The sequence below is a fragment of the Perca flavescens genome, chromosome 19 (assembly GCF_004354835.1).
Source record: "Perca flavescens isolate YP-PL-M2 chromosome 19, PFLA_1.0, whole genome shotgun sequence".
Lineage (NCBI taxonomy): Eukaryota > Metazoa > Chordata > Actinopteri > Perciformes > Percidae > Perca > Perca flavescens.
Genome location: NC_041349.1, coordinates 7,332,678 through 7,348,043, shown reverse-complemented (window position 1 = coordinate 7,348,043; position 15,366 = coordinate 7,332,678). Strand labels below are relative to the sequence as shown.

Sequence of the window (15,366 nt, the reverse complement as noted above, 5' to 3'; positions counted from 1 at the left end):
GAGGAGAGAGGGAGGAAGGAGAGAGGGAGGAGGGAGGAAGGAGAGGGGGAGGGGGAGGAGAGAGGAAAGAGGGAGGAAGGAGAGAGGGAAGGAGATAGGGAAGGAGAGAGGGGGAAGGAGAGAGGGAGGAAGGAGAGTGGCAGGAAGGAGAGAGGGGAGGAAGGAGAGAGGGGAGGAAGGAGAGAGGAAGAAAGAGAGTTGGAGGAAGGAGAGAGCGCAGGAAGGATGGCGGCAGGAAGGAGAGAGGAGGAAGGAGAGAGCGGAGGAAGGAGAGAGTGAAGGAGATAGGTAAGGAGAGAGGGAGGAAGAAGAGAGGGGAGGAAGGAGAGAGGAGGAAGGAGGAGAGAGGAGAGAGGGAGGAAGGAGAGAGGGAAGGAGAGAGGGGAGGAAGGAGAGAGGGAAGGAGAGAGGGGAGGAAGGAGAGAGGGAAGGAGATAGGGAAGGAGAGAGGGAAGGAGATAGGGAAGGAGAGAGGGAAGGAAGGAGAGAGGAAAGAAGGAAAGAGTGCAGGAAGGAGAGTGGCAGGAAGGAGAGAGGGGAGGAAGGAGAGAGGGGAGGAAGGAGAGAGGGGAGGAGGGACAGAGGGAGGAAGGAGAGAGGAGAGTGGGAGGAAGGAGAGAGGGAGAAAGGAGGAAGGAGAGAGGTAGGAAGGAGAGAGGAAGGAAGGAGAGAGGGATGGTCAGTCTGACATCATACTACCTGAGCTCATTACTATTCATGAGTTCGCCCAGTTGCGCTGGGGTAAAGGATTCTGATAGCCAGGCTCTCATTGGCTAGCTGTTCAGCCAATCAGATTCAAACAGCTTAGCTTGTTGAATACTACTGAGAACTGGCACAAATCGAGCTGAGTCTTCCTGCAGGCTTTCTATACCACGCTAGAATGGCTTGAAACAAGGTAAGCAAGGCATTTTTTCCACACAAAAATTGTTACAGAGTCCATGGTAGACCTTCAGACATTACCACAAAGTCATGAAATATTAAATACGTGTGGCAGGGCACCTTTAAAATACCAGCAAAATGTCGTACGGTTGTCCAAAGAAATGATACAAGACGACTTTGTGATAAAACCTTCTGATGTACAAAATGTAGTATTTAGCTCCCTGCGGAGCTGCGAGCGTAATAAAAAATTCACGTTTTCACATGTCACGTTAAGTAATCCCGTGCCAACGAGAAAAGCTGCGGAAAGTCAATTAGGAACCATTTTAAAAAGGGAACACGCCGACTTATTGGGAATTTATCTTATTCACCGTAACCCCCAGAGTTAGACAAGTCCATACATACCCTTCTCATCTCCGTGCATGATGTAACGCTGTCTGACGGCTCCAGCGTTAGCTTAGCCCAGCACAGATCCTGCAGGTGAATGGTTCCAACTAGCCTACTGCTCCGAATAAGTGACAAAATAACTTCAACATGTTCCTATTTACATGTTGTGATTTGTAGAGTCACAGCGTGTACCAAAAAATAACGTAACATGAGACACAGCCGTCTTCTAACCGGTAAACAAACCGGGAACTATATTCCTAGGCGGAAGAATATAGTACTTTGGCGGAGTGATATTCTCGCAGCAAGCCTGTCTGAGAATATAGTTCCCGGTTTGTTTACTGTTAGAAGACGGCTGTGTCTCATGTTACGTTGTTTTTTGTACACGCTGTGACTCTACAAATCACAACATGTAAATAGGAACGTGTTGACGTTATTTTGTCACTTTTGTCACAATTCGGAGCAGTAGGCTAGTTGGAACCAGTTACCTGCAGGATCTGTGCTAAGCTAAGCTAATGCTGGAACCGTCAGACAGCGTTACGCAGATGAGAAGGGTATGTATGGACTCGTCTAACTCTGGGGGTTACGGTGAATAAGCTAAATTCCCAATAAGTCAGTGTGATCCTTTAACTCTGACTCTTGACTTCCTCTTGTGAAGACTTCTGGGAGTCTCGCGGCGAAGCCTCACCGGATTGGTTTAACCAGATGCTGCGCTTTTAGCTCCCCCCGAGAGACACGTCCGGGAGAAAGCTCAACTTCTTGCTCTGGTTCTTGTCGAGAGAGAGATCAGCTGGGACAGACGCAGTGTTGCCACAGTTACTTTAAAAAAGTAACTTAGTTACTTTAGAGAGTACTTGATTTCAAAAGTAACAAAGTTAGATTACAAGTTACTTTATTATAGGGCTGTCAACGAATATTCTAAATTCGAATATATATTCGAATAGTTTTTTAAAAAACGAATTTCAAAGGTGAAAATTAATATTCAAAAAAAAAAAAAAAAAAAAAAAAAAAAAAAGAAGACCTCATTACATCGCCGTGACTATTTATACCGGCGCTGGTGCTCGCGACACTAGCTGCAGTCTTCTCCTGAACAGCGGGGGCGCTAATGAGCAAAGGCTACCGACGCTGCTCTTTCTACGGACTAGAAGAAGAAGAAGAAGAAGGTAAACAACGGCAGAACCGGCAGCAGCGTTGCCGTCAATGCTTCGATCTGATTGGATGACCTACTTCGTCAGATTGAGCCTTTCATTCACCATAAAAGAGCTCATCTTGACCCGGTAAGTTTACCAGAGAGACCTGCAGTCACTCTGGGAGTCCTGGCATCACGTGGTTGGCGAACTTCCTGTTAACGCTTTGTCGCGCGCCGAAAAAAAAAAAAAAAAAGAGCTGTGCGCAACCTCGGCTCGAGCGCCATAAATCGGACGCGCCGGCCGGATATTGCATCATTTTGACGTCACGATGTCGTGCGCCACCTTGGATGCATGCGCAACCAGATGTTCGAATAGTTAGAATATTATGTGGTTTTTTTTTAGGGGGAATATTCGAACGTCATTTTTGAGCAATTTTGACAGCCCTATCCGGCGTAGGCCATTTTGGGCTTTTGGGCGCACATACGTACACTTATATTAAGGATCCTTATAAATGAGACCCCAGCTCAGCCGGAGACTGAAGGCAGGACACATTCAGAAACCGTATCTCACTCTAAACAGCATGGATGGATTTATTATTCAAAGTTTGTATGCGTGTGGAAGCACCAGAGACACAAAATAACACCCCAAATCACCAGAAAAAAAGTGTTTCTTTTCATAGATCCTGTTTACACGTCCATGGTTATTTTTTTTTTTTTTTTTTACAAACGGAGACATTTCCCTTCGTTTGTGCCCTTAATTTACACGCAAACGGAGAATTCTTCTCTGAGAAGAGAGAAAGAGGAAGTGCTTGGTTTGCTGTTGTTGCTATTGTCAGGATTCTGATTGGCTGACGTGGGTTTGAGCTAACACCGCCACCTACAGGTCTGGCGTGCTCTTTACGGCATATATTCCTGTTCCTACTGATAAACATGAATCATATTTATACATATATACTTAAGCATTTTATTTATTTATTTTATTTTTCTTTGCCGTGGATTTTTTTTATTTTTTAACTGCTTGTTCTGTGTGTTATGTGTATGACATGCAGGGGCGCCGTATAGGGGGGAAAAGTTAGGACAATTCCAAGGGCCCATGACTGACAGGGGCCCCAAAAAATAGGTAAACACTAATATAAAATTATTAAACCATCATCACTGAGTATATATATTTCAAATATAATAGTAAAATTGACGATCTCTTTGTTTTTGGCAGTAAAAGTTAAATATCCCCAGTGACCAAAAAGTAAACATCCATATTGACTGACCACCCCCCTGTATCGGCATGAAATGGTTTGATCCTGCCTTAGCGCACTGCGTGACGGTGTTTAGTTGCAGTCAGTAGATGCGCGAGAACTACAGTGACCACAATGTTTCCAAGTAACGTTAAATCAAAATCTGGTTTTCAAAAAAGTAGAGAGAGAAAATAGAGAGAGAAGAAAGACAAAGGAAGAAAGGTGGGTAGTAGTCTGTGAGTGGTATTAACCTGTTGGCTTAATGTCCATAGTGAAATAAGCTAGCTAGCTACAGACTAGTGCTAGCCTACATTTAATCACCATTTAATCAGTGCAGGGAAACGTTTAGCAAGATATTCATATTAAATCATTGTCCCTGCCTCTTTTAGCAGACTTAACAACAGATGAGTCAGCAGCACCCCAGTCTCCCCCTAACTGGGCCCCTCCCTGTCCCAGTGAAGAAGGTGAGCAACGTTGTGTTCAATGACATGCTTGTTAGCATCATTGCAGGGAGTCTGTGGGGATTTCTGTCTCTGTTGCCTTTTTTACCATTACAAAAAAAGAAAGTGAAATATTTGTTAATGACAAAAATTCAAACACATTAATAACAATTATTTTATCACATGATCATTATGAAATAAAATACCATATATAGCACATAAGCCTACTCGTGTCCGGATGTGCCTGCTTGCAGTCTAAATATGTCACAAAAAATATGATGAAAGTGATGCTTTTGAAAACATGATATATCTGACAATAAATGAAAGATGTTTGAAATGGCATGTCTATTTTGTCTCGGCGGAGCTGAGATGACAACAATCAGAACACGGCAACAACCCGCCCAGAACTGCAGACAATTCACCACCGCGGGTCAACTACATAACGCCAAAGTCTCTATGTCGGTAGGACTAACAGATAAAATGCCTTCTCCTAAAAGATAAAAACCCCGCTCGCAGCGGTGGAAGCTCCACCGGCCGCTACGAGTTCATGTCGCTGACCAAGCCGTGGAACCGGTCCTCGCTGTCGCATCTACGCCAGCGGCTCGCATCCGAGCATCGGAGAGCCCCACTCGGTACCGTGTGTGTGTGTGTGTGTGTGTGTGTGTGTGTTGTAGTAGTAAAGAGAGAATGGGAGAAGGAAGTTTGTGTGAAGTGGACCTGGTGACCACAGACCCAAAACTTCTCAGCTGTTGCTACTGTCATATGCTGCACTGTCTCTTCATGTGGCACATTATGTTTGGCACATTGTATGGGTCACTTCTTATATCATAACAAGGTAATACAATGTGTAATCAAGTGATGACTGCTTAACAGTAGGCCTAATGTAAATGCTAAATGCCCTAATACCTGTTGATACTACAACAATGCAGAGTATAGGCTCTTAACCTTGCAGTTTTGCACATATTATGTGAGACTCAATTTCTCCATTTCTTTGCACAAAACTCTCCAGAAAGTGCCATTTAACGGTTTATTTTTACATTTGTTTCACAAGGGTGCATACCCCCGGACCCCCCTAGGGAGAGCCCCTCCACATAACTAATTCCAGTTTAACCCCTGCTTGCATGCATGTACAAATCACCATCCGTAAATATTGTGCTAGTACTAGTATTGAACTACAAGCAGCAAGACAGTTGCAAGTCTTTAATTAGAGGAGCTCCAGATGGAAAGCTTTTTTGTCCTTAGAGGATTTTTTTGGCTTCCTCCCCCAAAGAGGTTTTAGCCAGCCCCCCCAAAAGGGAAAGATCACCAGCGCCGATATGAGAAGAATTTTTTTTTTCCAAGTTAATAATAATAACAATCTACTTTTATTCATTCATTCATAACATGCATGAATGAAAAAAAAAAGGAACAGGAAGAAGAAAATCTTATGGTACCGGTCACTTTTTTGTGCACATAAAAAAAAAATAACAAAAAACAGCTGCTTCATGAGTGGATCAACCCCAATCCTCACCCCAAACACGAAATATGATCAGTACTACGTATCTTACATTTAATTATCATCATTTTTCTATTAGTCATCATTTTTCTTATAACATTCCTGTATTTTCTTCTTATACAAACTGAAATTGAGAATTAGCACTTCAAATCCTGTTGGACTGTGTTTACTAGCAATCGCGGTTTTACAGTCCGGGGTTTATGTTACTGTGTCGGACTCTCCCGGTGATTATAACGGTGGTATTTTAATGTTTATACAATCCTTTTATCAGTTTTGTTGATTGGGGCATTTTTGTGTTCATCAAATTGTCAGAAATGACAGGCAATGTGTCAATCTGTCAAATGAGGTAAGACAGACTCATTGCCTTTACTGTAGGCTGGCCGATCACACTTACTGTCGTGGGTAGTCCCGAGAGAGAGAGAGAGACAGGAAAGAGAGACAGAGAGGGAGAGAGACAGAGAAGAAGAGACAGAGAGAGGGAGAGAGAGAGAGTCAGAGACAGAGGAGAAGAGACAGAAAGAGAGAGGGAGAGAGAGAGTCAGAGAGAGAGAAAGAGACAGAAGAGAGAGAGACGGAAAGAGAGAGAGACAGAGAGAGAGAGAGTGAGACAGAGAGAGAGAGACATAAAGAGACAGAGACAGAGAGAGAGAGAAAGAGAGAGAGAGACACAGAGACAGAGACAGAAAGAGAGAGACAGAAGAGAAGAGAGAGAAAGAGAGAGAGAGACACAGGAGAAGAGAGAGAAAGAGAGAGAGAGAAAGAGACAGATGAGAGAGACAGAAAGAGACAGAAAGAGAGATGGAGAGAGAGAGTCAGAGTCAGAGAGAGAGAAAGAGAGAGAGAGAGAGAGACAGAAGAGAGAGACAGAAAAGAGAGAGAGAGAGAGAGAGAGAGAGAGAGACGGAGACAGAAAGAGAGACAGACATAAAGAGAGACAGAGAGAGAGAGAGACGGAGACAGAGAGACAGATAGAAAGAGAGAGACAGACAGAAAGAGAGAGGGAGGGAGAGTCAGAGAGAGAGCGAGAGAGACACAAAGAGAGAGACAAAAAGAGAGAGAGACACAGAGAGAGAGACACAGACAGAGAGAGAGACAGAGACAGATAGATACAGAAAGAGAAGGAGAGACAAGGAAGAGAGACAGAGAGAGAGTCAAAGAGAGAGAGACACAGAGACAGAAAGAGAGGGAGAGACCGAGAGAAACGGGCAAGACAGGCTAAGGAAAAACAACCTTTGAGACCATTTCAAGCTGAAACTCTACCGTGTGTGAAAGGCAGTTTAATTTCCGTTACCATCTGAACAATGTAAACGTAGACCACAGGGAGGACAGGAAACAGTAACGTGCGTCTGAATAAATGATGATGGAGAGATCGAGAGAGAAAATGTAATAATGCAAACACGCATTAAAGTGCGGCTTTCGCTGCAGGACACGGAAAACGTCCGGCTCTGAATGAATAAGAATCGGGAGGAGTTTTTAAAATGGATGAATAAATATTCTACTATCTTCTGCAGACTCTCTCTGGGCTGAAAGCATTTATAATTAACATCTCATACAAGCTGAGAGGGTCTCGGAGTTAGTGAGGAGAGGGAGGAGAGAGGAGAGGAAGGAGGGAGAGAGGAGAGGAAGGAGAGAGAGGAGGAAGGAGAGAGGAGAGGAAGGAAAGAGGGGAGGACAGAGAGGGAGGACTAAAAGAAGAAGGAATGAGAGAGAGAGGGGAGGAGAGAGGGAAGAAGAGAGGGAAGGAGAGAGGAGAGGAAGGAGAGAGAAGTGAGGAGAGGGAGGAGAGAGTGGAGGAAGGAGAGAAGGAAGAAGGAGAGAAGGGAGAAAGGTAGGAGGAGAGAGGGAGGAGAGAGGAGTAAAGAGAAAGGGAGGAAGGTGAGGGGGAGGAAGGAGAGAGGGGAGAAAGGTAGGAAGAGAGAGGGAGGAAAGAGAGGAGTAAGGAGAGAGGGAGGAGAGAGGAGTAAGGAGAGAGGGAGGAAGGAGAGAGGGAGGAAGAAAAGGGAGGAACGAGAGAGGGAGGAGGGAGAGCCGAAGGAGAGAGGGAGGAAGGAGAGGAGGAAGAAGAGAGGGAAGGAGAGAGGAGCAAGGAGAGAGAGGGAAGGAGAGGAGGAAGGAGAGAGGGAAGGAGAGGGAAGGAGAGGAGGAAAGAGAGAGAGGGAAGGAGAGAGGGAAGGAGAGAGAGAGAAGGAGAGAGGGAAGGAGAGAGGGAAGGAGAGAGAGGAAAGGAGAGAGGGAAGTAGAGAGAGAGGAGAGAGGGAAGGAGAGACATGGAAGGAGAGGAGGAAGGAGAGAGAGGGAAGGAGAGAGGGAAGGAGAGAGAGGGAAGGAGAGGAGGAAGGAGAGAGGGAAGGAGAGAGAGGGAAAGACAGGAGGAAGGAGAGAGGGAAGGAGAGAGAGGGAAGGAGAGAGGGAAGGAGAGAGAGAGAAGGAGAGAGGGAAGGAGAGAGAGAGAAGGAGAGAGGGAAGGAGAGAGAGGAAAGGAGAGAGGGAAGTAGAGAGAGAGAAGGAGAGAGGGAAGGAGAGAGGGAAGGAGAGAGGGAAGGAGAGAGGGAAGGAGAGAGGGGAGAAAGCAGTCAGGGTTAGTTAATAACATATATATTGTAATGTGAGTGTGACCAATCTGATGTATATTCTGTTATACGTCTGATTGGTCCTGTGTGATGGAGAGATGGAGGTTTAAAATGGATGAATAAAGATCTACTGATCTACAGTAGATGTGTTCCTGTGTGTGTGTGTGTGTGTGTGTGTGTGTTCCCATGTGTGTGTGTCTCTCGGTGTGTGTGTGTGTGTGTGAGTTTCCGTGTATGTTCCTGCGCGTATGTGTGTGTTCCCGTGTGTGTTTGTGTTCCCATGTGTGTGTGTTCGTGTGTGTGTGTGTTCCCGTGTGTGTGTGTGTTCCCGCGCGTGTGTGCGTATGTTCCCGTGTGTGTGTGTGTATGTGGCCTTATTTTTAGAATATTTAGAAGATTTTTTTAAACATTTAAGACCCCACCTGTTATGTGTTTTTGTTCACTTTCTGTCTGTCTGTCTGTCTGTCTGTCTCTGTGAGTGTGTGTTTGTACATTACCCAGGTTCCAGAGGGTGGTCTGTGCAGCGAGCTCTTTGGCGTCGTCCAGCAGCACACACAGCTTGTCTGGGATGTAGGTGCTTCGTGTCGACGGGATCACCACCTGCACACACACACACACACACACACACACACACACACACACACACACACACACACACACACACACACACACACACACACACACACACACACACACACACACACACACACACACACAGGTTTTAAAATTCATTCAAATGAACATTGTTGGTTAAAACTTACATATGCTAGAAACCTAACTGCGAATGAGTTGTTGTATTTCAGGTAGAGAGACTACTTCATGGAACAGCTGTTGTGTGAAGTAAAAACAAATGTTGGCTAACGTTAGCTCCCTCTTCTCACCTTGGACTACCCGCATGCGTGATTCATGTCACGTCGTATGAACAATAACAGCGGGAGTGAGAAACAAGGCATTGTTAGGTCTAAGACAACGTTAAGTAGCGAGTAACGTTAGTACAACATCGCAGAGCTGACATTACGTAGCGAGTAACGTTAGCACAACATCGCAGAGCTGACGTTACGTAGGGATTAACGTTAGTACAACATCGCAGAGCTGACGTTACGTAGCGAGTAACGTTAGTACATCGCAGAGCTGACATTACGTAGCGAGTAACGTTGGTACATCACAGAGCTGACATTACGTAGCGAGTAACGTTGGTACATCACAGAGCTGACGTTACGTAGCGAGTAACATTAGTACAACATTGCAGAGCTGACGTTACATAGCGAGTAACGTTAGTACAACATTGCAGAGCTGACGTTACGTAGAGAGTAACGTTGGCACAACATCGAAGAGCTGACGTTACGTAGCGAGTAACGTTAGCATAACATCGCAGAGCTGATGTTATGTAGCGAGTAACGTTAGTACAACATCGCAGAGCTGACGTTACGTAGCGAGTAACGTTAGTACATCGCAGAGCTGACGTTACGTAGCGAGTAACGTTATTACAACATTTCAGAGCTGACGTTACGTAGCGAGTAACGTTAGTACATCGCAGAGCTGACATTACGTAGCGAGTAACGTTGGCACAACATCGAAGAGCTGACGTTTTCACACGTTATGATGTTGAGAAGCAAGTCACGGGAACTTTCTCTCTGGAGCATTTATTCAGAGACAAACGGAAACCGACACTGTACGTTTACTACCACTTAAATAAAGTGCTGATGTATTCTCTGCTCTGATAGCCGACAGCTGTCTGCTCTGAGCGCATTCAGCGTCGCTCTCTCTCTATCACTAAGCACCGAGCGATTCCTTGAAGGAGCTTCCCCGGTCTTGTAACACAGGGAGAGCCTGCCAGAGCTTGTTGCATTTGGTCCGAAAGTCCGAACCATCCAAAAAATGCTTTCACACTATAAACAAACCAAGACCACCTCTTTTTATCGGACCAAAATTTGGTCTTTTGATCCGGACCGTGGTCCGGGAGAGGATTTCACACTTGTAATTTTGGTTCGGATCAAACTAAAAAGACAGAAAGCCCGGACCAAACGAGGTATGTGTGAAAAAGCCCTTAGCTTCCACGTCATATTATCTTCTTACAGCTGTACAGGTTGCTTATAAAATCACTAAAATAGTAGTGACAGCACCGTTTGGCTTGGTTAGTAATGCATTTAGCATATTTTGTTACTTACCTAGTTTATGACAAACGGTTTCGGCTGAGCTTCCTAACATGACGTCGTTGTGCTAACCGAGCACCGTTACCCTTCACAACAGAGCCGCTTCACTTGATAGATCATGTTTCATTACTCTGTTGATTTGTGTTTGTCGCGGTGTGCTTGTGGTGGAAAATGAATGTAAACAAAGTTGCGTGCAGGTCGCCACAAGGCCAGTCTAATGTTAGAAGTCCCTCTAGTGGACAGAACGTCCAACAACAACAACCACATGCTTGTAGTGGCATTGACAACGCATAAGCCTGATTAGTGTAGAACACGTGTCAAACTCAAGGCCCGCGGGCCAAATCCGGCCCCTCGCAAGTTTTGATCAGGCCCGCATGTCAATTTAGGTTCACAGCAGATTTTGGCCCGCCTAGTTGTGCACAGAAACCAAGATAACTCTTTTCAAACTGTAATTATGCGACACTCAAAGCAGAATTTGGCAGATTTGCAGACTTTGAGACTCAGGAATTCCCCCAGAAGCAGAGAGTTGTCAGATTTAGGCTGAGAAAGAGGTTGCTGTAAAAAATGTCATCATTGTTTTGCTTGATTAGCAAAACTCTCTGATGGCTAAGGAACTTTTTTTTTTTAGGGCTTTATGTCGACATGACTGTAAGTGAGAAAGCTATATGAGACATGCAATAATCGATAAAATGAAAGTATGTCAATAAACTCTGCATGTCTTGATTTTGAGCATTAAATATTCAAATATTATTCCATTATTAAAAAAAATATCAAATGGAATTTGAATAGTATTATAGAGGAAGAGAGACCTTGTAGAGGAGCAGCAGCTTCCCGTCCTGGCCCGGCGTGGAGTACAGGTGGTACTCGGGGGGCGACCAGTAGTTCTTGCGGCAGTAGAAGTCCAGCAGGCTGCCGGCCGAGGCGATCTGGCTCTGCTTCAGAGACAGCAGGCTGGTCGGGGACAGGGGCGTCCCGGGAAACAGCGGGAACACACACCGGTCTGGGTCCTCTGGGGGTGAGCCCCGCACCGAGACACACAGGGGTTAGGGTTAGAGTTCATTCAAATAGTAGTAACACCTTTGTCACACACACACGCATACACACACACTAGTGCCAGTTACACACACACACACACACACACACACACACACACACACACACACACTAGTGCCAGTTACACACACACACACACACCCTAGTGCCAGTAACACACACACACACACACACACACCTTATTGCCAGTTACACACCCCCACATATATACACACACACACACACCCCCACCCTAGTGCCAGTTACACACACACACATCTTAGTGCCAGTTTGTTTTACACACACACACACACACACACACACACACACACATCTTATTGCCAGTTACACACACACACCTTAGTGCCAGTTTTTTTACACACACACCTACCTTATAGCCAGTTACATTACACACACACACACACACACACACACACACACACACACACACACCACCCTTAGTGCCAGTTACACACACACACACACCCTTTAGTGCCAGTTACACACACACACACACACACACACACAAACCCTTTAGTGCCAGTTACACACACACACACACCCTTTAGTGCCAGTTACACACAGACACCTTTAGTGCCAGTTACACACACACACACCCCTTAGTGCCAGTTACACACTCTCACACACACCCTTTAGTGCCAGTTACACACACACACACCCCCTTAGTGCCAGTTACACACCCCTTAGTGCCAGTTACACACACACACACACACCCCTTAGTGCTAGTTACACACACACACACACACACCCTTTAGTGCCAGTTACACGCGCACACACACACACACCCCTTAGTGCCAGTTACACACTCTCACACACACCCTTTAGTGCCAGTTACACACACACACACACCCCCTTAGTGCCAGTTACACACACCCCTTAGTGCCAGTTACACACACACACACACACACACCCCCCCTTAGTGCTAGTTACACACACACACACACACACACCCTTTAGTGCCAGTTACACGCACACACACACACCCACCCCTTAATGCCAATTACACACACACACACCCTTTAGTGCCAGTTTTACACACACACACACCCTTTAGTGCCAGTTACACACACACCCCTTAGTGCCAGTTACACACACACACACACACACACACACACACACACACACACACACACCTTTAGTGCCAGTTACACACACACACACTTTACTGCCAGTTACACACACACACCTTTGTGCCAGTTACACACACACACACACCCTTTAGTGCCAGTTACACGCACACACACACACACCCCTTAATGCCAATTACACACACACACACCCTTTAGTGCCAGTTTTACACACACACACACACACACCCTTTAGTGCCAGTTACACACACACCCCTTAGTGCCAGTTACACACACACACACACACACACACACACACACACACACACACACCCTTTAGTGCCAGTTACACACACACACACACTTTACTGCCAGTTACACACACACACCTTTGTGCCAGTTACACACACACACCTTTAGTGCCAGTTACACACACAAACACACCCCTTAGTGCCAGTTACACACACACACACCCTTTAGTGCCAGTTACACACACACACACACACACACACACACACACACACACACACACACACACACACACACACACACACACAAAACACACACCTTTGTGCCAGTTACACACACAGTCTCAGAAATACTTGAGCTGCCGGCCGGCCGCCAGGCTACATGAAATATCACCGCCATTATCCGTCCGTAAACAAAGCCGTGCTGTAATCACCGTGATGTGTGAAACATATCCAGTTATGCTAATGCTGTCATTAATCACACGGGGAGGGAGTCCATCATTAGCACATTCCTCTGTGTCAACGTGCTCGTCTTAATACACACACACACACACACACACACACACACACACACACACACACACACACACACACACACACACACACACACACACACACACACACACACACACACACACACACACACACACACAACGAGCGTTATCTTAAAGCCCAAAGCGGCTCAGACAAGCTTTTTCGTGATTAAATGTTAATTTATTCGGCTCGCTTTAATTAACGGAAATTATTTCACTTTTTTAAAAGTCGCGTTGCTCTGTTCAAACATTTTGTAACGATACGGCCCTTTTCAACATCAGTGGAGTACATCACTGTCCATACCGTCAGTCTATAATTTACATTTAATTAGTGGGAGTAAATAACTGAGTGTGTGTGTGTGTGTGTGTGTGAGATGTGTGTGTTTGTGTGTGCGTGTGTGGTGACTTTCTGAAGGACAAGAACCAGTGTTTTCCAGTTTGTGGAAGACTTAAAAGGCCCTGACGCACAGAGCCGATAACCGGCCGTCTGACACACACACACAGACACACACACACACACCTTAGTGCCAGTTACACACACACACACACACACACACCTTAGTGCCAATTACACACACACACACACACACACACACACACACACACACACACACACACACACATCTTAGTGCCAGTTACACACACACACACACACACCCCTTAGTGTCAGTTCCACACACACCCCTTAGTGTCAGTTACACACACACCCCTTAGTGTCAGTTGCACACACACCCCTTAGTGTCAATTGTGCGCGCACGCACGCACGCACACACACACACACGCACACACACACCCCTTAGTGTCAGTTACACACACACACACACCTTAGTGCCAGTTACACACACACACACACACACACACCCTAGTGCCAGTTACACACACACATAAACACACACACATCTTAGTGCCAGTTACAAACACACACACCGTAGTGTCAGTTGCGCGCACACACACACACACACACACACACACACACACACACACACACACACACACACACACACACACACACACACACACACACACACACACACACACACACACACACACACACTCCATACTGTCAGCCTATCATTTACATTTAATTATTGGGAGTAAATAACGAGTGTGTGTGTGTGTGTGTGTGTGTGTGTGTGTGTGTGTGTGTGTGTGTGCGTGGTGACTTTCTGAAGGACAAGAACCAGTGTTTTCCTTCAGTTTGTGGAAGACGTAAAGGCCCTGACGCACCGAGCCGATAATCGGCCGTCGGACAGTCTGGCGAGGTCTGTGACTCGAGTCTGTTCGGTGCGGTCCGTGCACAACTCTCCCAAGATGTATCCAACTCCCAGAGTAATTCTTTAATACATCTTCTTAAGAGTCTTCTCATCTCTCCCCAAATCTCTCCCCATTTCTGCCTACTTCACCCTCTCATTGTTCCCGCTGTATCAGTACAAGTAGCCGGCCCCGCTGCCATAAAATCTTTCCTCTCATAAATCTCTCACGGCCCATTTGTGGGGGAGTTAACTCTGAAACTTTTCTCATTTTCAGATGTGTCCGCGGGCATCAAGAGTTTCGCTTCTTCGCCAGATTATCATCATCACGGCAGTATCAATGAGACCTGATGAATCTGGTTTGCAATGGAGAAGACAGTCATAAAACTTACAGGAGAAAAGCTGAACCATCATTACATTTAATTCAATAAAAAAAAAAAAAAAAGCAGAGATTCAGTCTGCAGTTATCGTAAAAACAAAAAAGGTAGAACTGGTGTTTATTAGGGAACCTGAAGAGACCCAGAAGAGGTTAATGTTCAACAGAAAACAGCGTATTAGTCACAATCTCCTGGGGACAATGGATATTGATTCTTGGGTCTAAAGAAAGTTTCCTGTTACAGTCAGGAGCATTATTGTCTAGAGAAAAAGAAGGTTCGGACAGTTTTGGGAGAACTTTTAAAAAGAACTGCTCCACATCTGAAGTCTCTGCAATGCTTTAAGTTTGTTGAAAGTTATTTAGTTTTTAATTATTTTTTTTAGAGGGGAAAATGCCAGAGCAGGGGGAATGAGAGGGGGGAAACGCCAGAGAAGGGGGAATGAGAGGGGGGAAACGCCAGAGCAAGGGGAATGAGAGGGGGGAACGTAGCAGAAGATTTTTTTTTTAAACCCAAAACGTAGCGATGTAAATCTAGCCTGAAGGTTGGTCTAAGGCACTAA

At 45.6% G+C, this 15,366-nt stretch overlaps 1 protein-coding gene across 1 annotated transcript in view; it reads right to left on the bottom strand.

The window, feature by feature from the left end:
* The window catches only part of rbm46 (RNA binding motif protein 46), a 41,964-nt gene that overhangs the window by 1,128 nt on the left and 25,470 nt on the right, over positions 1 to 15,366 (bottom strand). Inside the window, exons 8-9 of the mRNA XM_028564863.1 lie at positions 11,089 to 11,288; positions 8,624 to 8,726 (exon numbers count right to left, since the gene is read on the bottom strand). Of these exons, the coding sequence (XP_028420664.1) occupies positions 8,624 to 8,726; positions 11,089 to 11,288 (303 nt within the window). The remainder of the gene's footprint in view (positions 1 to 8,623; positions 8,727 to 11,088; positions 11,289 to 15,366) is intronic.